This window comes from Schistocerca nitens, chromosome 6, assembly GCF_023898315.1.
Source record: "Schistocerca nitens isolate TAMUIC-IGC-003100 chromosome 6, iqSchNite1.1, whole genome shotgun sequence".
Taxonomy (NCBI): Eukaryota; Metazoa; Arthropoda; class Insecta; order Orthoptera; family Acrididae; genus Schistocerca; species Schistocerca nitens.
The window spans coordinates 244606605-244631354 of NC_064619.1; the positions used below are offsets into that span (position 1 = coordinate 244606605).

General features: G+C 44.1%; 1 protein-coding gene across 4 annotated transcripts in view; it reads left to right on the forward strand.

The window, feature by feature from the left end:
- Nucleotides 1-24750, forward strand: part of LOC126262212 (aryl hydrocarbon receptor nuclear translocator homolog) — a 566087-nt gene that overhangs the window by 308518 nt on the left and 232819 nt on the right. For 2 of the 4 annotated variants that reach the window (XM_049958644.1, XM_049958641.1), the window contains one exon: nucleotides 21434-21514. In XM_049958644.1, coding sequence (XP_049814601.1) covers nucleotides 21434-21514 — 81 coding nt within the window. The remainder of the gene's footprint in view (nucleotides 1-21433; nucleotides 21515-24750) is intronic. The other 2 variants (XM_049958642.1, XM_049958640.1) reach the window with 1 other exon arrangement.

Genomic DNA, 24750 nt, shown 5'->3' on the forward strand with positions numbered 1-24750 from the left:
TTTTTAAACATCTATGGTCATCAGTCCCCCTAGAACCCTAACTAACTTAGGGTCAGCACACAACGCCCAGTCATCACGAGGCAGAGAAAATCCCTGACCCCGCCGGGAATCGAACCCGGGAACCCGGGCGCGGGAAGCGAGAACGCTACCGCACGACCACGAGCTGCGGACTAGGGGAGTTGCACAAGTTATTTTAGAGTTTGTGGTATTAATTGCCTATACAGCAATCTTAGATACGAAGTATTAGCTTAGAAGTAACTGCTGTACACAGTGTCAAGTATGTCTTATCTAAATGTACTGTCCGTGTTGTCTCTGCTGACTGAGTAAATAAGAGCGCCTCCACTCGCCTGAGAAAGGTGGTGAGATACAGGTGAAGTGTGAGCCTTGACCTTTGGCAGCATTGGGATGCACAGGGGAATCCCACGGCGCGGACTGTGTCGCGAGTGCTCGGAACGGAGCGCGGCGAACTGCGGTTAGGTCCGCTCTGGTCTGTGCGCCAGCGGCCAGCGTTGTCGGATCTCCATCCACAGCCCGGGGCACTGGCCGCCAGCTACCGCAGCCGAGAGCCTCACCACGCTGTGGCACGCCCCCCCAGCGGCGCCGGCGGGAGTCATCCTAAACAGCTTGATTGTAAATAAGGCGAAGCGATGCCACCGTGCCGCACTTCTGATAGTAGTAGTAGGGAGGTTGGGAATAATAGACGACTTTACTACTGTCATCTGTAGTCGGCTCATCGCCATTGGGTAGAGAGGGAACTAGATCTGACAGCTAATGGAGAGAACGAGAAGGTGAAGGTGGTGTATCTGGTCCCCGCCAAACATGGAAGAACACTGAACGAAAAATTAGCCACCCTGCCAGGGGTGTTAAACTTGCTAATGGCCTCAGTTCGACGAGGAAGACTGTCCACAAGCTTCTTAAACTATGCGTATCCAACTGAAGCCACTCATTGATGAAAGCTGTATCCATTAGAGCTACCAAACTCTGAGAACATTGTTTGCTACGTTTCACCTCCTGTTCCAAATAGTGCCACAAATTTTCTATGGGGTTAGTATAAAGTGATTTAGCTGGCCAGTGGAGGTGTGATAGGATCACTGAGTATTCCTCAGACCAGGAACGTATGGGTGCAGGTCTGTGAACTGGGCTGTTGTCATCTTGGAAGGTGAGGGTGCCACTAGCATACTCGTGAAGAAGATACACCAACACTCGGTCACCGATACTCTCAAAATGAACATCCGTGTGCAATTTGAAGGTAACCACAAGAAGTGGATTCAAGATATGTTACAAAAAGCTTCGCTGAAAATAACTACATCCTCTACACACTGCAAATCAAACGCCTCATTGGGCTGTCGGTACACTCGACGCCTCGCGTCGTTTCAAAAGAGACAAAATCGCAACCTATCGGAGCACACTACGTGCCTGCAGCCAGCTACTGTCCAGTTTGTGTTTTGTTCGGTCCATTGAAGTCGTGCAGCTTAATGTACCGCTGTGAGGTACTCGGCCCCAAGTGGCCACTGCACGTGCACTTCCCTTCGCAGAAAAGCTGATTGAGTTGGTCCTGCATTCAGTGGTGGCAGCAAATTCTGTCCAATTTGAAACCGATTGTCATTGACAAGGCGAGTCACTCGTCTCCGACCCCTGTCGGTTAGGATCTTTCTACGACCAAGGTTCTTACGCTGTGTTACATGTCTGTGATTTGTTCTCCATTCCTTGTAGATACGTTGAAAGACTGCGTCGTTAAACCTGGACACTTCAAAACACGAAACATCCGTCCTGTCATTCTGTCACATCTCCACATTGACCCTTACTACTGCACTGCTTTTTTAATTTGTTTAATTCGTACTGCACCATCTGCATCTGCATCTTACCTTTCTCATAGAACAAATTCATGAATAACTGAAAATTAATGCTGAAGTACTTTACGTACTGCGACAGTCCATTTTTAGGGTCCCGTACCTCAATTGGTAAAAACGGAACCCTTATAGGATCACTTTGTTTTCCGTCTGTCTGTTCAAAACCCTTTTTCTCAGGAACCAATAGACATATCAAGTTGAAATTTAGGGTCTACAGTCCCTTGGCGATGTAAAAAAGTGAAGCTTCAATGTCATTACAACCAAAAGATACGGCAATTTATGTCACGTACTTTGATACACGCAAACTCACTCAACAAAACCTGTAGGATACTTCCCGTTAACGTAGAATCATGAAATTTACCAAGAAGTTTTCACACTACAAGCAAAGGAAAAAAAGCCGAAAATTTTTAATTTGTAATTATGTCACACGAATTTTTTTTTCTCATTTGTTATCAGTCTCTCTGTCCGTCCGTCTGTTAAGACCAAATTTTTTTCCGGAGCGGTAGATGTATCAAATTGAAATTTGTCACATACTATGGTTTGTGATGCCTTAGCGGTATAATAAACGTTTGTTTCTAAGTCACTAACTCAAAAGATAACGACACTTATGTTGCATACGAGGTCTGTTCAAAAAATTCCGGATCTTTGTCCACAAAATTTTGGTGCTAGCCGTAGACCAACGTCTCCTCACCAATTATGATTTTCTTAACAACCATCTCGTTCTTATTTGCGTGATCAAAAAGCTCTTAACAGATTGCGAGGCGAGTAGGTCTCTCTGGTCTTGACTCATGAGTCGTGGGACGAACTAATGTTAAGCCTCCAAGTCAGTGTAGTCACAACATAAGGCCGTTCATGTTACATATTTTCATACTCGCAAACACAATCATTAAAACCTGTAATGTTCTTCGCTATGACGTAGAACAATGAAATTTGGCAAGAAGAAGGATTTCATAGTAGAAGTAAAGGAAAAGATTCAGAATATCGTTGATCTGTAATTACATCACACGATTTCTTTTGCCATTTAGTATGCGACGTCAAACTTGAAGATAAAACACTCTCGAAAGTTTTGCAATCCCTTGGACCGATATCTTGCCAGTATCAATGGTGGTAACAGGCAAAAGTCGTCGAGATTCCCCATTTCCGGAATGGATGTAGTGTCTGTGTACTTAATTAAGTTTGTACAGAATCCTTAGTGTTAGAGACCTACTCGCACGTGGCCAGTCTTTTATGTTGCGGTTTGTCCTGTCGTTAGAAGCAACCAGGCAGCTTCTACTAACACTGATAACTCGACATTATTTCATAAAAATCAGAAATCCTTGGAAATTTGTGCTAACGTAATCAGCAACGTGCAGCTCATCACACTTCGTGAAGAGACGACACATGACAGCTAAAACACCATCCGGGGTATGATCCTTACAGTTAATAAAATGGTATAAATTTTTTAATAGCATGGTAGCACAAGTCTTTGCGAAGAAGGTAAGCCTTAAACTGTTACCGTAGGGCCCTCCGCTGAGAAGATCGAGCCAAATATCGAGAGCGCCTGTTTTTTCCAAAAAATCTATATAACTCGAAAAATAATTAATATTTTTTTAATTCTTCAGAAAGTGCTATTTTGACGTACCTCGGGCCTTACTTACAACACATAGTAAGTGTGGGAATGTGAATGTTTACGAGTTATAGAGAACTTGTTTTGCACCGGTTTTTCGATGTATCTCGTAACTTAAGGAACCACTCGATACTTAGAAAAAAGCAGTTAATGGATCTTTTTAGACCCTACGAGTTTCTTATTTAACATTTTTCTATAACAGCCATTGTTTCTTACTTATTTAAGAAAAACCGGTTTTTTCAACGTTGCTCATCCATTTGGCCATGTTCACCATGTTGAGTCGTATTTAATAAAAAAAATCAACTCTATTGAAAATTTTATTTCCTATATGCTCACTGTTTTGTTTTCAGGTGATAATATTTGCAGTCACTTCTTCGTAATGTTTGGACTGCACCCCCTGTAGCCGGCCGGCGTGGCCGAACGGTTCTAGGCGCTTCAGTCTGGAACCGCGCGACCGCTACGGTCGCAGGTTCGAATCCTGCCTCGGGCATGGATGTGTGTGATGTCCTTAGGTTAGTTAGGTTTAAGTGGTTATAAGATCTAGGCGACTGATGACCTCACATGTTAAGTCCCATAGTGCTCAGAGCCATTTGAACCATTTTTTAGCACCCCCTGTGTCTTGCAAGGACCCGTCTGTTGCCACACTGGGTGGCTGAGACGGTACTGACGCCACGGCGTCGCCGTGGTCGTTTGTAAACTCCGTAGTCGCGTGCGAGTGCAGGGAGGGGGCGCAAGCTTATCAGATGTTGGGGCAGTGTTGAACATCTGGTGGCGGCGGCTGCGTCTGCACAAGCGGGAACAACGGCGTGGCGCAGGAGAGGCACAACGCCGGTGCCGCCCGACAGCGCGGCGTAACGGCCGTCACCCGCGGCTCTTTGTCCACTCGCCGTACTTGGCTGGCCAGCTGTCACTGTTGGCCGATTTAAAGCAGTTACCATTTGACAGACAGCTGGATAGACCGCTCCCGCCACCTACGTGTCAGTGTGAGCCTGGCTTTGCCAACTGCCACTGCCGATCTGAAGAAGTGTTGTGCCTGCCAGATCTCAAGTACGAACTTTTCTGGACGCAGATATTTCGCCTGTTTCTGGTGAAAAGCGTTACCTCAGCCATAGTTAAATTTGACAGTACATGTCTCACATGTTAAGAGACTCTGTATAGAGATATGTAAATTTGTACGTGATTATTATAGGAGATAAATGTCAGACTCCATCTACATCAAAAGTAAAGCAACAAAAGAAAATTTGCCAGGGTTGCGTTTATTTTGCCACAAAAAATATAAACAGGCGTTAGTAAAGTAGAAGCAGTGAGAAGGATATCGAACGTAAACAACTGCAATATGCATAACGGTAGACAAAAATGCTCATCGTTTTTTCCAACTTAGCGGATTTGCACACACATTCCGACAATTGGTTAATGTGGTGAGTATGGGGTGTGACAATCTCTGGCAGTAATACAGGCCTTACAACAACGGGACATGCTGGGAATGATATCATTTTGAGGCTATAACGCCCATTCTTCCCGCAGAAGTGCTCGCAAGTCTTGGAGAGTGGTTGATGGATGCTGACGTGATGCAATCCGTCTCCCTAGTGCATCCCAGACATGCTCTATAGGATTCAAATCGGGACAGAGCGGAGGCCACACCGTGCGTGCAATATCTTCCGTTTTAAAAAAAAACCTCAACCACCCGTGCCTTATGTGGTCGAGCATTATTGTCCATCAGTACGAAATCGGGTCCACAGCAACTCACAACGACCGCACAAGAAGTCCCAAGATCTAATTACGATACCTGACAGCTGTTACACCTTGACTATTCACTCGTACAATATCCTGGAGAGGTATTCACTCGTACACTTTGGTGAAGAGGTGTTTGAGTATTCAGCATAATCCCTGCCCACATCATTAGGGATGCACCTCGATATCGGCCCATTTCGACACTGTTTGGATCCCGAAATTATGTGCCATGTTTCCTCCAGATGCGAATCCGTCGAGAATCACTCTCCGGACCTAATAGGGACTCATTCGTGAAAAGAACACTGGCCCACTGCTCGCCTGTCCATGTGGCATGTTGACGACTATGCTCTAGACGTTCCCTTCTGTGAAGATGCGTGAGAGGCACACATACAGAAGATATCTAACAATAAAGGCCACTCTACGGAAGCCTTCTGTATACCGTTTGCGTCGATACAACACGTCCAGTGGATGCTGATGGGCCAGATGCCAGTCGCCGTGCCGTACTAAGGCGGTACCGTCGTGCCCTTACGGCCAAATAACGATCCTCTCTTTCTGATGGCACACGTGGTCGGCCCTGCCTTGATCCTCGCAATTCAGTATCGGTCTCTATAAACTGTCGTCACATCCGAGTAACAACAGAACGACTCACATTAAGCTATCAGGCCACATTATTTTGCAGTTGTCCAGCTTCCATTCTTCATATGGACCTCCACAGCAAAAGGTCTGTTAGGCCTCTTCTCTGTGCCTTACTGCACCGCCTGTGACTGTATACACAGCGATTGTGGATGTGGACCGGCAAACACTCCCCCGTTTGATAGGTGCCCTGACGTCATCGTTGGTGTGTTTGTCCGTTGACCGGAATGTCATCTTCCGTGCAGAACACGATCGTACGAACACATGTTACAGTTTGTATTATTATGTCGTGAATTAGACACAAGACGGACAAATTGCGGTTTGTTACTTTAATTTTCGACACTGGTGTACGTACTTCTCAAGCCAGCCGAAGGTGCATGGCGGACGATATCCTGTATACTACCAGTCATTTCCTTTCCTTTTCAACTCGCTTGTAGAGCGAGGGAAAAGCATGTCTACATGCCTCCGTACGAGCTCTAATTTCTCTTGTCTTCGTGTTCCTTACGCGAAATGTACGTTGGCAGCAGTAGAATCGTTCTTCAGTCAGCTTCAAATGCCGGTTTTCTTAATGTTCTCAGTAGTGTTTCGCGTAAAAAAAGTCTTCTTCCCTCTTCATATTTAATAATGCGTGTTGTGATCTTTAGTCCGAAGATTGGTTTGAAGAGATTCTCGACGCAAGACTATCCTATGCAGTTCTCTTGATATCTCTTTAAATACGGGAACTTTCATCCAATCACACTTGGTTACTGTATTCATATTCTCCTACAATTTTACGTGCTACCCTCCCACTCCCCTCTATTTCCGAACTGACGATTGCTTGATGCCTCAGGTTGTGTCCCATCGACAGAGATATTCTTTTAGTCACGTTTGTCATAAATTTCTTTTTTCACCAATTTCGTTCACCGCTTCTTCGTTAATTCGCGTTCTACCCCTGTAATCTTCAGCATTCTTTTGTAGCAATACAGTTCATAAACTTGTATTCTCTTCTTGTCTGAACAGCATACCTTTCACGTTTCACATCCGTACAAGGCTATGCCCAGATTAATACGTCCGGAAAGACTTCTTAACATTTAAATTTATATTCAGTACTAACAAATTTCTCCTCTTCGGATAAACTTTTCTTGCCATTGCCAGGCTACATTTTGTACCCTCACTGCTTTTGCCGTCATGGTGATTTTACTGCCCAGACAGCAAAACTCATTTACTGTTTTTAATTGTCTCATTTTCTAATTTAATCCCTTCAGCATTGCCTTATGTAATTCGAATGCTTTCCATTACCGTTGTTTTACTTTTGTTGATGTCATCTTATAACCTCGTTTCAAGACACTGTCCATTCTGTTCAACTGCTCTTCCATGTCCTTTGCTGTCTCTGACAGAATTACAATGTCATTGGAAACCTCAGTTATTATTTCTTCAGCCGGCCGCGGTGGTCTCGCGGTTCTAGGCGCGCAGTCCGGAACCGCGCGACTGCTACGGTCGCAGGTTCGAATCCTGCCTCGGGCATGGATGTGTGTGATGTCCTTAGGTTAGTTAGGTTTAAGTAGTTCTAAGTTCTAGGGAACTGATGACCACAGCTGTTAAGTCCCATAGTGCTCAGAGCCATTATTATTATTTCTTCTCCATCAACATTTAATTCCCTTCTCAAATTTCTCCTTGGTTTCCTACATAGCTTCTGATCTAATAACTTTTCGCCCCCTGTATTTTATCCCTGCTACCTACAGAATTTCAAAGCTTGAGTTCCAGTCAGTATACTCAAAAGCTTTCAATTAATTGCAAATACTATAAACACAGCTATGCGTTTTTTAGCCTATGGTGTAATATGGTAAGTCATAGGATCAGTATTGCCTCGCATGTTCCAACATTTCTCTCGGGTGTATCCAAACTGATCTTACCTAAGGTAGTCCTCGACCAGTGTTCTATTTTTCTTCTTACGGCTTAAAAATTGACATAATTCGAAATAAACCTTTTTTTTGTAGATTATACACACCAAACGCAATGAAATACAGATCTTTATAAGGATTCGTTACCGGTCGAAGTATTTTAGTAACCAAGGAGAAAGAAAGTATTTCAGTGAGGTCGTTAGTTGTCGAAAAATGACGTCGTACGTTTGAAGCTGTTGCGGGAATGGAAAATTCAACCGGTCACAACTGCCCGTTTTTGCTTAAATGTCGGCTCCAAAATTGCGTGTGATGTGATAACTGTGTGGTATGCGGTCTGGCACCCTAACGGCGTAAGTGAGGTTGTAAGGGACCGTCCTTCGTACAAGAATCGAAATATAGTAACTGGTTAAAAATTGTATAGAGGTTATTAATACCCGAAAACAAAAGACATAGCGAATCTTCATATGGTAAATTTTTCACGTTGCTGAGAGCTGCAAAACTAGGAAACATGTCGTCCAAACATTTCAAAACAAAATTTAGCGTCTTTTTTTCTTTGTCATTTGTATTTTGTTTTCTTTCTAAGAGCTAAGTACGATCGACAGCTAATCTTCTCATTAAACGCAAGAGACTTTATCACTGTTGAAACAGTTTTCGTTAAATCGTTTATCTGTTTGCTTTCTTATTTATGCACATTGTAGAAAATGTTGTGGGGGAAGGCTAACCAAAGACTGCGACTTTTGGCAGAACCCGTAGAAAGCGCAACAGATGTCCTGAAGAGACTGCCTATACTATGGTTATTCGTCCTCTTTTGGAGTACTGCTGCGCAATGTGGGATCCGTACCAGATAGGATTAACGGAGTGCATCGAGAAAGTTCAAAGAAGAGCAGTCGTTTCGTATTATCAAGAAATAGGGGAGAGTATCAATGACATGATACAGGATTTGGGGTGGACACCATTTAAACAAAGGCATTTTTCGCTGCAGAGGAATCATCTCTCGAAATTTCAATCACCAGCTTTCTCTTCCGAATGCGAAAATATTTTGTTTTCACCAACCTACAAAGGGAGAAACGGTCATCATAATAAAATAGGGGAATCAGAGCTCGCACGGAAAGATGTAGGTGGTTGTTTTCTCCGCGCGCTGTTTGAGATTGGAATAATAGAGAATTATTGTGAAGGTGGTTCGATGAACTCTCTGCCATGCACTGAAGTGTGATTTGCAGAGTCCCCATGTAGGCATTTTCTTTGTACAGGTATCGTAAGACCTTACACCTTTTTTTCTTTCACGTATTTGAGTCAAAAATGGTTCAAATGGCTCTGAGCGCTGTGGGACTTAATATCTGAGGTCATTAGTCCCCTAGAACTTAGAACTACTTAAACCTAACTAACCTAAGGACATCACATACATTCATGCCCGAGGCAGGATTCGAAACTGCGACCGTAGTGGTCGCGCGTTTTCAGACTGAATCGCTACGTATTGCGTCGCTCCTATAGAAAGACACTAGTAGGAAAAATATCAAACCCCCTTGCAATCTTTGCAAATTTATCACGAAAAGAAATCACACAACGACTAAGAAGACACAAAATCTATTATTGTAATAAGAGTGTGCGCGGCGGGAACAATTTAACTTCCGTTGTTGGCGGGTGACGCCTATAGCAGTTCCCTGCTGCAGCTAATTTACGCGTAAGCACGTGACGGGTACCTACCACGAGTAGTCGATTTCGACCAAGTCCTTCTGGCGGCTTTAAACAAGCGACACTAAAGCACACCACCTTCGCCTTTCGCATTCACTCCATATATTAACTGACAACGATATTACTGTACTTGGCCCCCGTGGCCGCTGTTGGAAACATGCGATGACCTTTCAGTAAACAAGTACAGTTGTGAATAAGGGAACCTCATCCCATTGTGAATGATTTCATGACAGTTGTGCATATAGTATTAAGTGCTTCAGCGTGTCCTCGTGAAATATCACGATAGTAATTCACGATAAGCGGACCGAAGCGCCCTGTGTCCCAGGTGCAATAATTTATGGTCGGGTAACAGGCCTACAGCACAAATTTCTGGATAACTGTCAACAGATTCGAGAGATGGATGGGAAACAAAGTGACTTGCTCGCTATTATAACTGTAAAGGGACCTCACACGCCCAGTATTTACCGTGAAACAATTTTGTGTTAATATATTGCGTGAAAGTGCTAAGTCAAGAGCTGTGCAGTGTTATTGCAGAATATTTATGTCCTGGAGGAGTAAATCTGAAAAGCTTGTAGTAAACATTTCAGTGGACAAGGGCGTAGGTTTGTATACCACAACAACGACTAATTACAAGTTAAACAAATGACTTGGCGTAATTTATCCCATACATATGCTGCTGTCTTTGTGTTTCTGTTCTGTAACAACTTAAAATAAAAAATAATTTTACGGTTAGTGGACAGCTGACCTTGATCTTATTTTCCTACTATTCTGAAAACTGCAACATTTCTGCTTACTGTCATGACGCCATTATCTTGTTTCCTGTGCTCAAGTGGACAACGAGGTATCTTGCTTTTCGTAAACAGTCGGGAATTTCATTTCTCGAAGATGGTGTTTTAATACTCGTATACATCCTCCAGCAACTCAGTGATCTTTTGTCATTAACGTTCTTCAGTTCTTTGCGGAAATTCGTTCGGAGCGAACTGAATTTCTCTCCGCCTCGTCAGGAAATTCGCTTATTGTGCAATACTGCCCTTACATGGTGCAATATATTGAGCGAGCGGTAATATTTTTAAAGCTCTGCAGTCTCATGCAATATATTGCGCAAACCTTCAATACCGCTCTCAGATGGTCAGTATTATTACGCAGTACGGAGTATTGCGCAGTAAATATTGTGCATGTGAGGTCCCCTGCAGCACACTGACCTACTGCGTGAGTCACAGTGTAGCGGTTACTTTCCGGTTAGCCCGCGCAGGTTGCGCGCAGGAGGGAGTGTTTAGCACTGACACTCGCTCGGAAATGAAGTCGTATGCAGGGCTGCCGAATCAGTAGGCGCAAAGTGGAGGACGTCTTAAAACTTGCTTGACCTCTGCAGTCGACATCACTTTCGCACGGCCAATGCCGTATTCCACGTCCAGCTTCTTTGATGATATTATCGTACAGCGGTCTTTCAATAGTCTGCTGACTGTAGCAGCAGCGTCACTTTATGGGTCTGTGATTCCTATGTGGAAATCACAGCCCGTTCGGTACTAGTATAAGAAAAAAGTAACATGAGTGTCACCTATTTGAAGGTTTCAGTTGAACGATCAGTATCCCATATGTGGGGAAGTGTAGTCTCCCTAAATTAGAGAGACGGTGTTGCTCAAAACGATCGTTGGGCGTTAACGTCGATACGGGATGAGAAATTTCATTCTTTACAACTACTTTAAGCGGGTCAAAATCATCTATTCATACTCTCAGCGACCACACCGGCACCGAAACGGATAAAACGGAGAGAAGGCGCAAATACTGAATTCCGTCTTCCGAAGTTGTTTCACCTCGGAAGATCGTAACACTGTCCCTCCTTTCAATGGTGCGAACGTCGAAATGGTAGATATTGAGATAACCGATTGCGGAATTGAAAAGCAGCTACAGTCGCTTAATAGTGGAAAGGCGTCAGGACCAGATGAGATACCTACAAGATTCTATAAAGATTGTGCGAAAGAACTTGCTCCCGTTCTACAAGTAATTTATCGTAGATCGCTTGAGCAAAGAAAGGTACCTAAAGATTGGAAAAAAGCGCAGGTCTTTCCCGTTTTTAAGAAAGGCCGTAAGACAGATCCACACAATTATAGATCTATTGTAGAATTATGGAACGTGTTTTATGCTCAAGAATTATGACGTTTTTGGAAAATGGAACATCTCCTATATAAAAATCGACATGGATTCCGCAAGCAGAGATCCTGCGAAACTCAGCTCGCTCTGTTCCTCCATGAGATCTACAGCGCAGTGAACAATGGCGCTCAGGTTGATGCCGTGTTCCTTGATTTCAGTAAGGCATTTCACACCGTCCCACATTGCCGTTTAATGAAAAAAAATACTAGCTTACGGAATATCGGAACACACCTGCAATAGGATTCAAGATTTTCTTGCAGATGGAACTTAACACGTCGTTCTTAACGGAACAAAATCGACAGACGTAAAGGTAATATCGGGAGTACCACAGGAAAGTGTGATAGGGCCGTTACTTTCACGATATATATAAACGATCTAGTATTAAGCGTCGCATTCCCTTTAGGGTTATTCGCAGGTGATGCAGTTGTCTATACCAAAGTAGCAACGCCAGAAGATAGTAAGAATTTGCTGAACAACCTGCAGAGAACTGATGATTGATGCAGGCTCTGGCAGTTGACCCTGAAGGTAAATATGTGTAACATATTGCGCATAAATAGGAAAAGAAATCCATTACTGTACAGCTACGCTATTGATGGAAAACAGCTGGGGACAGCGTCTGCCGTAAAATATTTAGGCGTAACTATCCAGAGCGACCTTAAGTGGAATGGAATGACCATATAAAACAGACAGTGGGAAAAACAGACACCAGACTCAGATTCATCGGAAGAATCTTAAAGAAAGGTAACTCATCCACGAAAGGAGTGGCTTATAAGGCGCTTGTTCGCCCGATTCTTGAGTATTGTTCATCTATCTGGGATTCAGGTAGGACTGATGGAGGAGATAGAGAAGATCCAACGAAGAGCGGCACGTTTCGTCACGGGATCGTTTAGCTGACGATAGAGCGTTATGGAGATGCTAAACAAACTCCACTGGCAAACGTTACAAAAGAGGTGTTGTGCTTCACGGAGAGAGTTACTATTGAAATTTCGGGACGTCACTTTTCAGGAGGAGTCGGACAACATATTACTTGCCCCCACATGCATCTCGCGTATTGACCACGAGGAGAAAATTTGAGAAATTAGAGCCAATACAGAGGCTTGCCGACAATGCAAGTGGAACAGGGTTGGAGGGATCAGTTAGTGGTACCGAAAGTACCCTCTGCCACATACCATTAGGTGGCTTGCGGAGTATGATGGAGATGTAGATGTACTCGTCGACTATCACAAACCTTCCTTAATGTGCTTGCATATACACTGATCAGCCAGAACTCTGACTTACTATCCATATAAACCCACCCACGCGATAGTAGCGTCACCTGGCGAGGAGTGACTGCTAGTCAGACACACGCACGCCGTATGTATTGCCGGCCGCGGTGGTCTCGCGGTTCAGGCGCTCAGTCCGGAACCGCGCGACTGCTACGGTCGCAGGTTCGAATCCTGCCTCGGGCATGGATGTGTGTGATGTCCTTAGGTTAGTTAGGTTTAAGTAGTTCTAAGTTCTAGGGAACTGATGACCACAGATGTTAAGTCCCATAGTGCTCAGAGCCATTTGAACCAAGCCGCATGTATTATCTTAGTGAGCGTGGTGTTCGTATGTAGAACCGGGAAGGCGCGCGATCTGTCTTGAGTTTGACCGAAGGCAGATTGTGATGGCCCGGAGGCATTGCACGACTTGTCGGGTGCTGTGGTGAACGTATTCAACACGTGATGAAACCAAGGTGGAACCATGTCCAGACGTCGTGGGCTTGGGCGACCACCCTTCATTACAGATGTCGGACGTCGTAGGCTGGGCAGATGGTGAAACGGGACAGGCGGCGAACTGTGGCAGAACTAAAATCAGACTTTAATGCTGGGCAGAGTACAAGTGTGCCTGAACACACAGTGCACCGAACACTCTAACGATAGGCCTCTGCAGCTGACGACCCATCCATGTGCCAGTTTTAACATCACAGCATTCACCGTAGTGTCATAGTCGGTGCACGAGCGATGGGCCACACCATCTCCGAGGTAGCGATGAAATGGGGATTTTCCCGTATGACCATTTCACGAGTGTGCCGTGAATATCGGGAATCCGGTAAAACATCAGATCTCCGACATCGCTGTGGCCGGAAAAAGATCCTGCGAGAACGGGACCAACGACAACTAAAGAGAGTCGTTCATCGTGACAGAAGTGCAACCCTTCCGCAAGTTACTGCAGATTTCAGTGCTGGACCATCAGCAAGTGTCAGCGTTCGAACCATTCAGCGAAACATCAGGGATATGGGCTTTTGGATCCGAAGGCCCACTCGTGTGCCCTTGATGACTCCACGACACAAAGCTTTACGCCTCGCCTGAGTCCGACAACACCGATATTGGACTGTTGATGACTGGAAACATGTTGCTTGGTCGGACGAGTCTCGTTTCAAATTGTATTGAGCGGATGGACGTGTGCGGGTATGTAGACTACCTCATGAATTCACGGACCCTGCCTGTCAGCAGGGGACTGTTCAAGCTAGAAGAGGCTCTGTAATGGTGGGGAGCGTGTGTTGTTGGAGTGATATAGGACTCCTGATAGTCTAGCTACGCATTTTGACAGGTGGTACGTACGTAAGCGTCCTGTCTGACCATCTGTATCCGTTAATATCCATTGTGTTGGGCAACTCCAGCATGACAATGCGACACACGTCCAGAATTGCTACGGAATGGCTCCAGGAACACTCTTCTGAGTTTAAACATTTCCACTGGCCACCAAACTCCCCATACATGGACATTATTGAGCATAACTGGGATGCCTTGTAACGTGCTGATCAGAAGAGACTCCTACTCCTACGGATTTACGGACAGTCCAGCAGGATTCATGGCGTCAGTTCCCTCCAGCACTACTTCAGACATGAGTCTACTCCATGCCACGTCGTGTTGCGGCACTTCTGCGTGCTCGCGGGGACCGTGCACGATATTAGGCTGGTGTACAAGTTTGTTTGGCTCTTCACTGTATATATGAAATATACAATAGTGAAACGTTGTTAGCAAACAGGAGAATTGGATTATTGGTTTATGATTTGAATATTACTAGAGAACATGAATTTGCTGTAACAATAAAAAAGGTCAGAGTCAGAGGGAGAGGAAAAAGGAGATTGACAGAGAAGTGGACATAGAAAACGGGAAAGAGGAGATGGGCAGAGGGGGCAGAAGGAGATGGAGAGAGAGGGGGATAGGGGAAGATGGGGAGAGTCAGGGGGAGGAGGTGATGCACAGAGAGGGGGAAGGAGGAGGAGATGGGGAGAGAAAGGGGAGGGAACGAGATCAGGACGTATATTCAATTCCCATACGTATAGAGACGTGTGCTTTCTCTTTTCTTTCTTTTGTATTGAAGCAGACTGAGCCACAGTTAGGCGTGGCCACGTACAGCTGGTTGTGGATGAGAAGGTTGTCTAACTCAGTTGCAAATTATGTACAGAATATGATAGGTAGACCTGGAAATGTGTTCAGTTTTAGCGATTTCAGATGTCTCTCAATTGAAAAATTTGGGTTACGCATTACGTGGGAGGATGAGGACAGGTTTGGATTCCAAACGTGGTGTGTTGGCATTACGTTGCCTGGCCCTTGCACGTGGAAGCGGTGTTGGGCAGCGGCGCCTAGCCGCAGGTAGCAGCAGCAGCAGCAGCAGCAGGTAGCGTCGCGTGCACAGGTAGCCGCGACACACGCCCGCTGCTAATCGGCCGCGTCACGCCATCCCGTCTCTCGCCCATCCCCGCCTCTCCCACTCCTGCACGCCCCACTGCTTCTACGGTTAACAGCCGTAGGGGTTTCGATACTCGAGTGCAATAGCAATAGATGGGCGAGCATTTTACGAGTACTATCACCATAAGATTTATCGAAGAGCTTAACCGGCGAAATGATTGTCAGGAGCTCAGATGACACGCCAGTACTAAGCGGGGAGGCGGAAAGGCGAAAAGAGAGCATACAGAAGGGCAAGACAAAGAAAAGAAACTCGATGGCAGTATTATGTAGGGGAAGAGGACGTACATCCAGATTAGCTGAGAGATGTGATACCGCGAAAAGAATTCGATAGAGCACTGAAAAACCTAAGTTGAAACAAGACCCCTGGAATAGACGTTTCCTCAGAATTATTTGATATCTTTTGTGGAGCATGCCGGCTGATTATATATTGAGGTGACGAAAGTCAGGGGATAGCTGTATGCACACAGACAGATGGCGGTAGTATCGCGTGCACAAGCTATAAAAGGGCAGTGCTGTGGCGGATTCGTGTGAAAAGGTTTCCGTAGTGATTATGGCCGATGACGGAACTTATCAGACTTTGAACGCGGCATGATAGCTGGAGCTGGACGCATGGGACATTCCGTTTCGAATATCGTTAGGGAATGAAACATTCCGAGATCCAAAGTGTCAAGACTATGCCGAGGATACCAGATTTCAGGCATTACCTCTCACCACGGGACAACGCAGTGGTCGACGGCCTTCACTTAACTGCAAGGAAACAGAGGCATTTGGGTAGAAATGTCAGTGCTAACAGATAATCAACACTGCGTGAAATAACCACAGAACTCAACATGGGACGTACGACGAGCGTGTCCGTTCGGACAGTGCGGCGAAATTTGGCGTTAATGGGCTGTTGCAGACTGTATCGTTTGGACAGATGACTGAAAAACCGTGCCCTGGTCATATGAGTCCAGATTTCGATTGGTAAGAGCTGATGGTAGGGTTCGAGTTTAGCGCAGATCCCACGAAGAGATCGACCCAATTTGTCCACGAGACACCATCAAGTCGGTGGTGACTACATAATAGTGCTTGCTGTGTTTAGATGGAATGGATTGAAACCTTTGATCCAACTGAACCGATCATTGCATGAAAATGATAATGTTGGGCTGCTTGAAGACTGTTTGCAGCCATTCATGGACTTCACGTTCCCAAACAACGATGTAATGACACCGGGCAACAGTTGTTCGCGATTGGTTTGAATAACATTCTGGACAGTTCGAGCGAATGATTTGGTCACGCAGATCGCCCGACGTGACTCCCATTGACATAAGCGAGAGGTCAAGTCGTGAGCAAAATCCTGCACAGTCAATACTTTCGAAGTTGTTGACTGCTATAGAGGCAGCATGACTCATTATTTCTGTAGGGGACTTCCAATGTCTTGAGTCCATGCCACGTTGAGTTGCTGCACTACGCCGGTCAAAAGAAGATCCTACACGAAATTAAGAGGTGTCCCATGACTTTTTTACCTCGTTGTAATTAAACTGACGGTGTTCCGAATGCTGCACTGCGGGCTTTATACATCACGGGACGCTGAAGCATCATGGGTATGTTTATTAATCGGTTCTCTCGCCGAGTATTCTGAAAGAAATAATAATTACATTTCCGGTACCAGGTGAAGATATGGCGCTGTAAGCAGTCAGAATGTGGTATCGGCGACGGAAAAGTGGAGAAACGATTAAACACATGATAATAGTGTTTCTGGCAAGTTTATTAGGACAAGTTACAATGTAACATCAATGTCGCGCCCCGACTCAGCGTCATGTTGTGCCCATAACACGGCGTCGTCGACAGTTGCTCCGAGATTTTTCGGTGTCATCTGACCGATATGTCATCGAATGCTATACTTCGGTTCAGGAAGAGTCCAGGTACATCCTTGACAGACACGATCTTTCAGATATCCCCACATGGGTTTAGGCCGATAGTCTGGAAGGTCACACATCTTGAAAGTGCCTAAAGATGATGTAGTCTTTACCGAAGATCTCTCGAAGCAAATCTTTTCACCTGGCAAGCAACATGTGGTGTGTCCCATCTTGCATGAAAATGATAGAGTGGACACAACTACGTTCTCACAGAGCTGGAATCACGTGTTGGACAACGAGGTCCTTATATACATCGTGCAGATGTCACTAATAGGTCGGCAAGACGTCATCTCCTCAACGAAAAACGGACCGAGAATGAAAGAGCTTGTGAAAGCACATCACACAGTCACACAAGCTTAGTGCAGTGGATGTTTCTGTGGAACATCTGGAGCATTAGAACTGCATATGCGGCAGTTTATGCATTCACAGCACAGTGCAGAGTAAAATGTGCCTCGTTCGTCCAAAAAATATTCGGCACCCACAAGTCATCCGTTTCCATCCGTGCCAAAAAACGAAGGGCAAAGTCATGGCGTTGTAGCCTATCTCATTGGTGCACATTCTGAATCTGGTAGCGATACCAGTGTAAATTGCACCGCAAATTTTTTTGAATTGTTGACCAGCTGGAGCACTGACAAGAATCTGAGGCATGTGCTGCACGGTCGGCTATGGTTACGGCAACTTCAGCAACAACTGCCGTGGGAATGAGCTGTGTCCCTCTCCCTGCTGCACTACCTGATTCACCTGTTTCTTCAGATTTCTTGATCATGTTCTTAAGGGTCTTTATTAACATGGGCTATCTTCGCAGCTGTTTCTGGCGGCGATATTCCCACATTGCAGCGCTGCTGTTTCCGCAGTTCTGAGAAACCACTTTACCAACTGTGCACGGTCGTTCTTCTCAATAGCCATTGCGTTTCACAAATAATGCGATAGGTATAACCTTCTGAAGAATGGCACTAAGTGCCCGTAACCGGTAAAGAAATTGGTTGCCTATTATTTCGTTACATATATGCCACAACTTTACTAAAATAAGGGTTTGGTTGGTGGATCATATTTTGAGGAACCTTCAATATTCAGTTTGACAATAGGCGGAAATGTGGGAGAAACAAATTGCATTCAAAGATCATACCTTGACTACAGCAAGCAGATTCGGTTTGACGTGGACTGTTGTAGTTATTCAGAAATGAAGAGGCTTGCGCAGGATACACTAGCGTGGAGAGCTGCACGAAACCAGTCTTCGGATTGAAGAGCACAACAGCAGTGACAACAAGAAGTCAACAGGCACAGGCACAGATTCTGCAAAGACCACTTAGCTTTATGATCCTACTTAATCTCTTGCGTAAAATGTTCACCGTACCATAAAAAACTTAGCAGTGCTGTCGTGAACCTTCACTGTCTTTCTTCAGATGTTTCTCTTCATATTTCCCTATTACAATGCACAAAGTGTCAATGTAAATGTGTGATAGGACAGTGGATAGAGGGGGGGGGGGGGGACTGCTGACGTGAAGAAGAATGAGGTGGCAGCGACTGCTGACCCAAGCAAAAATCTTGCTAGTTGAATGTTGCTAGAAAGGCTGTCAGGCTGAAAAGTTTATAGGGAAATAGAGTGAGTATAGCTGTCTTCAGTTCGAAGGTTGGTTTGAACCTCCTAATAGAGGTAGTGTGCCCTTCCCTCCTTCCGACTGTGAACTGAGTTGCCCAGCCAGGTATATGGGCACTTGACAGTTCATGATGGACTTAATCGGGGAGAAACAGCAGACGCCCCATAACAGGCTATCCAGCATCTGCGAGAAGGTGTTATATGTTTTGCAAAACGCTCAAATTTGAGAGTTTATTGCGGACCTGTGAAAGAGCTATCAAAGAAAAAATTCCAAGAAGGGAATCTGTGCTTAGCCGGTGCGACTGTACGAGACATACGAGTAAGGTCAGTGGAGTCACAGACTGCGATCAGGTCAGGAGTTTGTCTATAGTCTATACGTCAGAGGTACAGCAATGTGTGTAATCTTTGATACTCGTATGTCATTCTCAGCAGCGTGTGTTTAATGAAGCCCAAAGGAAGGTACACGTGACTTTCGATGGAACTGAAGTACCGAATAACTATAGTCCCGTATATCCAGGAATGACTCTGAATCAGTGTTTGGCATTCAAACAACCATTCCTCCAGTTATCTAAGAAATTTGGCCCGGAAGTGAATTTGTTTCGCAAGATTGCCGGAAGCAGATGGAATGCGGCGAACGCCAATACTCTACGGTCTGCTGCACTTGCTCATGTGTATTCTGCTGGTGAATATTGCACTCCTGTGTGGGAAATCAGTGCCCACACAACGAACATTGACGTGCAACTTATGAGGCCATGAGAGTTGTCACTGGTACTGTTAGATCTGTCCTCATTCAGAGACGACCTCTCCTAGCTAATATTGATCCGCAAGATCTAAGGAGGGAGGCAGATAAAATAAAACTTGGTCGCCATGATCACATCTCATAAGTACTCTCCCCTGTACAGGCGTGTATAAGATCCACCGACAAGTCGTCTGAAATCCCGTAAACTTCCCTGGGTTGCTTCAGAAAGTATCAGTTCTTTCAACGTGACCTAAAGTTCCTCTAAAAAATCGTAACATAACACACACACAAATGTCATACTAACAAATGAAAATCCACCTGTTGATGGAGGTTCAAACCTTTGAAACGCGTCGTGGAGATAAATAAACAGTGACTGGTGGCAGTAAACTCGTTGTTTGATTTAATGTCAATAACAGTCACGGCAAAGCCTAATCCAAAATGTTCGCATTTAAAGCAATGTTAACTTTATATTTTGTTGACAAAGTAGTTTTTAAACAGTAGTTTTTGCGATTTCCCTTTTATTTATCTATTATTTTTTTGAAAAAGTCTCCATACTTTCAATGAGTGTTCCGTGTTGTCTGCTCGTCTCATATTTTACTCGTGCAAACGTTTGGGCCCAAGTGTACGTGTATACTGTCTCAATCCATGATCTCTGTCTCTGTCTCTGTCTCTCTCTCTCTCTCTCTCTCTCTCTCTCTCACACACACACACACACACACATACACACACACACACACACACACACACATCGAAGATGCATGGATTTCAGCATCAGCTTTGTATATTTCTGAATGTACTTGTAATGTATCGTTTTCAGAAATAATATTTCGCAGGTACTGTGTGGTCATTATAGTTACCTTTCTCGTGTTTTGTTAAACCCACAAGCGAAAAAATTGTTTTAGTCTGTAGTTGTAATTTTTTATTATGCTTTTCTAGCTTTCAGTTGCGGTACTCAGAACCATTCTCAAGCATCCTATGATCAAAAAATTCCAGCACAATACATAATAATGCAAGAGAATTCCGCGAAGACAGCAAACGCACGGTATAGAGTGCAACCTTGAATTCTAAAGTTGCATTGTATAACATGCGTTTGCTATCATAGTGAAAAAATCTTTCGTAAATTTGTCTTGTACTATTATTCTACGTCCTGGAATTTTTTGATCATAGGATGACCCGTAGGCAAAATGAAAAATTGCAATTATAGAATAAAACAAGTATTTTTTTCTGATTGTGTTGGTCGCTGTTTCAGCGGACAGTATGTCAGGAATATGAAACCTACAAGAGTTTTGTCAAAACGTTGAAAATATTGAAGTTTTTGTATTAGATATTTCTTTTAGTGTAGCGAACAGTTTGTCTCTCAGCAGTGTGTTTTCTCCACCCTCAACTCTAGGCCTTCCAAGAGCAGGAGCAGTTTTTTGTCCATCCTGTACGTCTTTTGAAGCTGTCGTCTGCATCACATTTACTACGAGGAGTATTTAAATTCAATGTATCCGCTGCTGCGAACCACAAGCCCTTTACTCTTGTGTCTTTTTTTATCGAAGTAGCTTGCACAACAATCGGATTAAACTAAAAGTTATGTCAAGCGCCACCCCCAACGAAAACTTCCATTTTATTTATCTATTTGAAATGTGAAGCGCCGCTTACACCCCGTTCAGTAAAGCCTCATGTTTCTGGAGCCTCTTAGGGATTCATGAACTTTATTTCGATTCAACATGTGTGAAAGTTTCGAGGATGTAGGAAGTAAGAAGAAACAGTCACACAATCACGTTCAGTTTTAAAACATGGGTTTGTTTACTATTTTAATTTATCACATCAGAATACTAATTAAGGCCAGACAAAAACTAACGTTCTGACCTGATGGAGTGTCTTACTGTTCTGCACTCGTCCACAGCTTGTTAAAAATAGCATTGTACTTAAGCGTCTTTGTCTATTTTCAGGTCCGATGAGGACGACCCGAGCGTTAGCAAGTACAGCCGGATGGAGGAAGACAGTATACAAGACAAGGAACGTTTCGCCAGGTGAGTACCGACTCTGGGCTACCATGCTCTCTCACTCATTTCCCAATGGATTAACAGTCAGTCCTAAGAGGAGAGCACTGCAGTAAGTGGGGCAGCTATTGCAGGAGTGCCTAACGAGACAGTGCCTTGCAGATGTTAGTCGACTTCAGTTTCATCTTAGACTAGTGGGGGCACGGACAGCACAAACATGTTACCAAGTCTTTTAAACACTGTAGTTTTGTGCTACTCTATATTTCAAAAACATCTTTTACTAAAGTGTGGACTGCAGATAATTGTAAAAAAAAAGTTTTCTAAAGAAGCAAAAAAATTAAAGAATAAATAAAATAAATAAACGTATGAGGCATGAGTTATTCTGGGTTTGTAAAGAGAGCCCACAGGACAAAAGTGTAGAAGAGTCATTTCTCATCCTTGGCACTCAGCCACTCTTCATCTCCCTACTTGACTAAAATCATTGATAGGTAGAGATCGAGGGTCGTGCGATCCAGGTGATGGGTGTGAGAGAACACTGCACGTGCTACTGATTGTCCTTCTATTCCCTATTTACTCCAGTGCCATATTTGATGCATAAGTAACGTCTGTAAGGTCTTTGCAGCATTGTTTTGCATTCCGAGTTTAGATGTTGCTGCTTTACACTCTACTGGAGTTGGTGTTAAATTTTTGCCACGTTCATTAGTATTCGAATGTATGTTTTAACGAGTAGCTTGTTCCAAGATATTACTTGCATGGCAAAATATTTTCAGAACTAAACATAGCCAAACTGATGAAGGAACACATCGTCCCATCGACGATGGTGCCATTAGAGACGTAGCACAACCTCGGATTGGGAAACAAATCGACCGTGCCCTTTCAAAGAAAATATTGACCCTAAGCGATTTATTGGCTCCTTTCTGGAAATGCTGACCTGACATGGAAGTCATGATTGATTGACGGAAAACTAAATTTGAATGGTGGTTCAGTTTCCCGTCCGGTGTCTTACCACTGCGTTCAGTACCTAACCACTGCACCACCTCGTTAGGTCCAAACTGTTCGGCAGCATCTGGTGGGGTAATACTTCAGTCGTGTCTGATCGCAAAACGAAATGATGAGGATATGAACTCTACCTTTTAAGTAACTGAGCACCAGCTCATCAAATTTCCACAAACTGATGCATCTTGTAAAAGCTTTAGAGCTTGAGACTGCCGCATTTAACTACTACAAACCATCCAGAATCTCGGTTATTTTTTTAGTTATGCGCTACTATTGATATCCCCGAGATTATATACAGCGATGGAAAGAAAAACCCATAGTAACCGTGTCTAGCGATCCACCAGCCGGGCATCCCTTTTCCCACGTATGCCAACACTGCCGCGCTCTTGAGATGTCGACCGATCTTGCGACGCGCTGCCATTACAGGAAATACGCTTCACGACAGATATGCTGGATGTGTGTGCGCACGCTGTTGCTTTCACTACACTCTTATCCAGTATCATTCCGTATGTAGTATTTTCCTCACCTCCCCTAAGCCCTCTACGTTTGCATAGGTTATGGAAACTCGATGAAATAGGAACAATGGAAAAGTTAGCATTGTAGAGGGACAGAGGGAAATGTGTTTTGGCCTGTGTCTATTTTTCTGATACCGTACGGAGACCTGATCGGGACAAATCCTGTATGAATAATTAATATTAATGTGTTGAAAAATGAATTTCCTGTAAACGGCACTGTCTTCAAGTCCAAAACGTAAACGTAAAATTTTCGAATAGAGTGATAACAAAAGATTGTTATGATACTGTAATATGAATTCGTAGTTCAGCTATCAACATAAAACTCACTGCTCAGTAAAAAGAGTCTGAGTCAGGGCAAAGTTAACTGCATGAACGTTCGTGGTCAGTATTCCGTAAAGACCAGGCCATATTTATGGTCATTGGATCTAATTTCCTCCGAATAGGACTGTGCTGGACTGTAACTTGTTTTTCTATGTAGGGCTGTTGACGAAGTTTTTGGCGAGTTGAGGCTGTGGACTCACAGATGTGTAGTCTTGCGCAGCTGTTTCTCGTATTTCTAGCTGGTTCGGACCTGCGTTGGAGATTACCAATGTTGTGCCGATCATTACTAAACTGCTTGTGCTTGTCCTAGCATTTCCTGTACAATGTGCGAAATCTAATTTTTTTATCCTTCCTTTCTAATTCTTAACGTCCTCCATGTTTCGTGCGCCATTGAAAGCATTAAGAAATAACATATAAGTCAAATGTATCTATGGAGCCAGGCACGATGATTTTACATGGTCTGGGACGTGCAGGTCTCTTCCTTCGACACACATCGTAAATATGACGACCGTTCTTACCGCACAAATTTTATGCTCGGACGGCTGCAAATGTAATGTCATTCTTCTCGGTGCCAGGAAAGTCAAACGAGTATAAACAATACCCGAGAGAACACAATTACTATTTAACTTTTGGAATGAAGATTGTAGGTGTGATTGTAGCTGCGGTATGGAGTCTGTCCTTGGGCACGATGTGTGCGGAGAGAACGGACCATTAACCGAACGGCACAGGCGGTGTCCTTAACATCCTCACCTCCTCCGTGCAGGCCACTGAATTCCCTTTTAGGGACAAAGTCCCTCTCACCTCCTCCGTGCTCTTCTGACACATGCAGCTATGTTACACCAAACGCCTAGGTACTCTTTTCAAGGTAAGAAATGTTTGGTCATTGTTGATTCCTCCGCTATTACAGGTTTGTTCCATTGATCTCCTTAGACAGCTTGCAGATATGTGACTGAGTAACCTCCGTATTAAAATATTTTTCCAAAAAGATATTACATAGGTATTGATAAATGTTACTAATACGGCATAGGAATTGACGCCGAAACAGCCACCCACACAATTTATTTTACCTGGCTTATTGTGATAGAGGTTTCTGCGTACTGCGTACTGTCTCCATTACCTCCCACTTTTATTTTATAACCTTTTGCTGTTTTATTTTATCACAGAAGCTATTTTACATTTTCGTAACAATATTTGCTTATGTAATATACTCTCAGGCTTGGTATTCAGGCCACAAATTAATAAAGTTTGGGTAGACCCAATAAATGAGTACGCGATGTATATAATTGACCCTGTATAAATCACAGTTCCTTCAGGTTGTCACAACACTAGCGGAATGTTTGTCTTTGCGTTTTGACGACGGTCATACTGCAAGTCAACTTCACTAGAAATTTCAGTCCTTCAAAACTGAAGGACAGTTCGATGGAAATTCGCGGT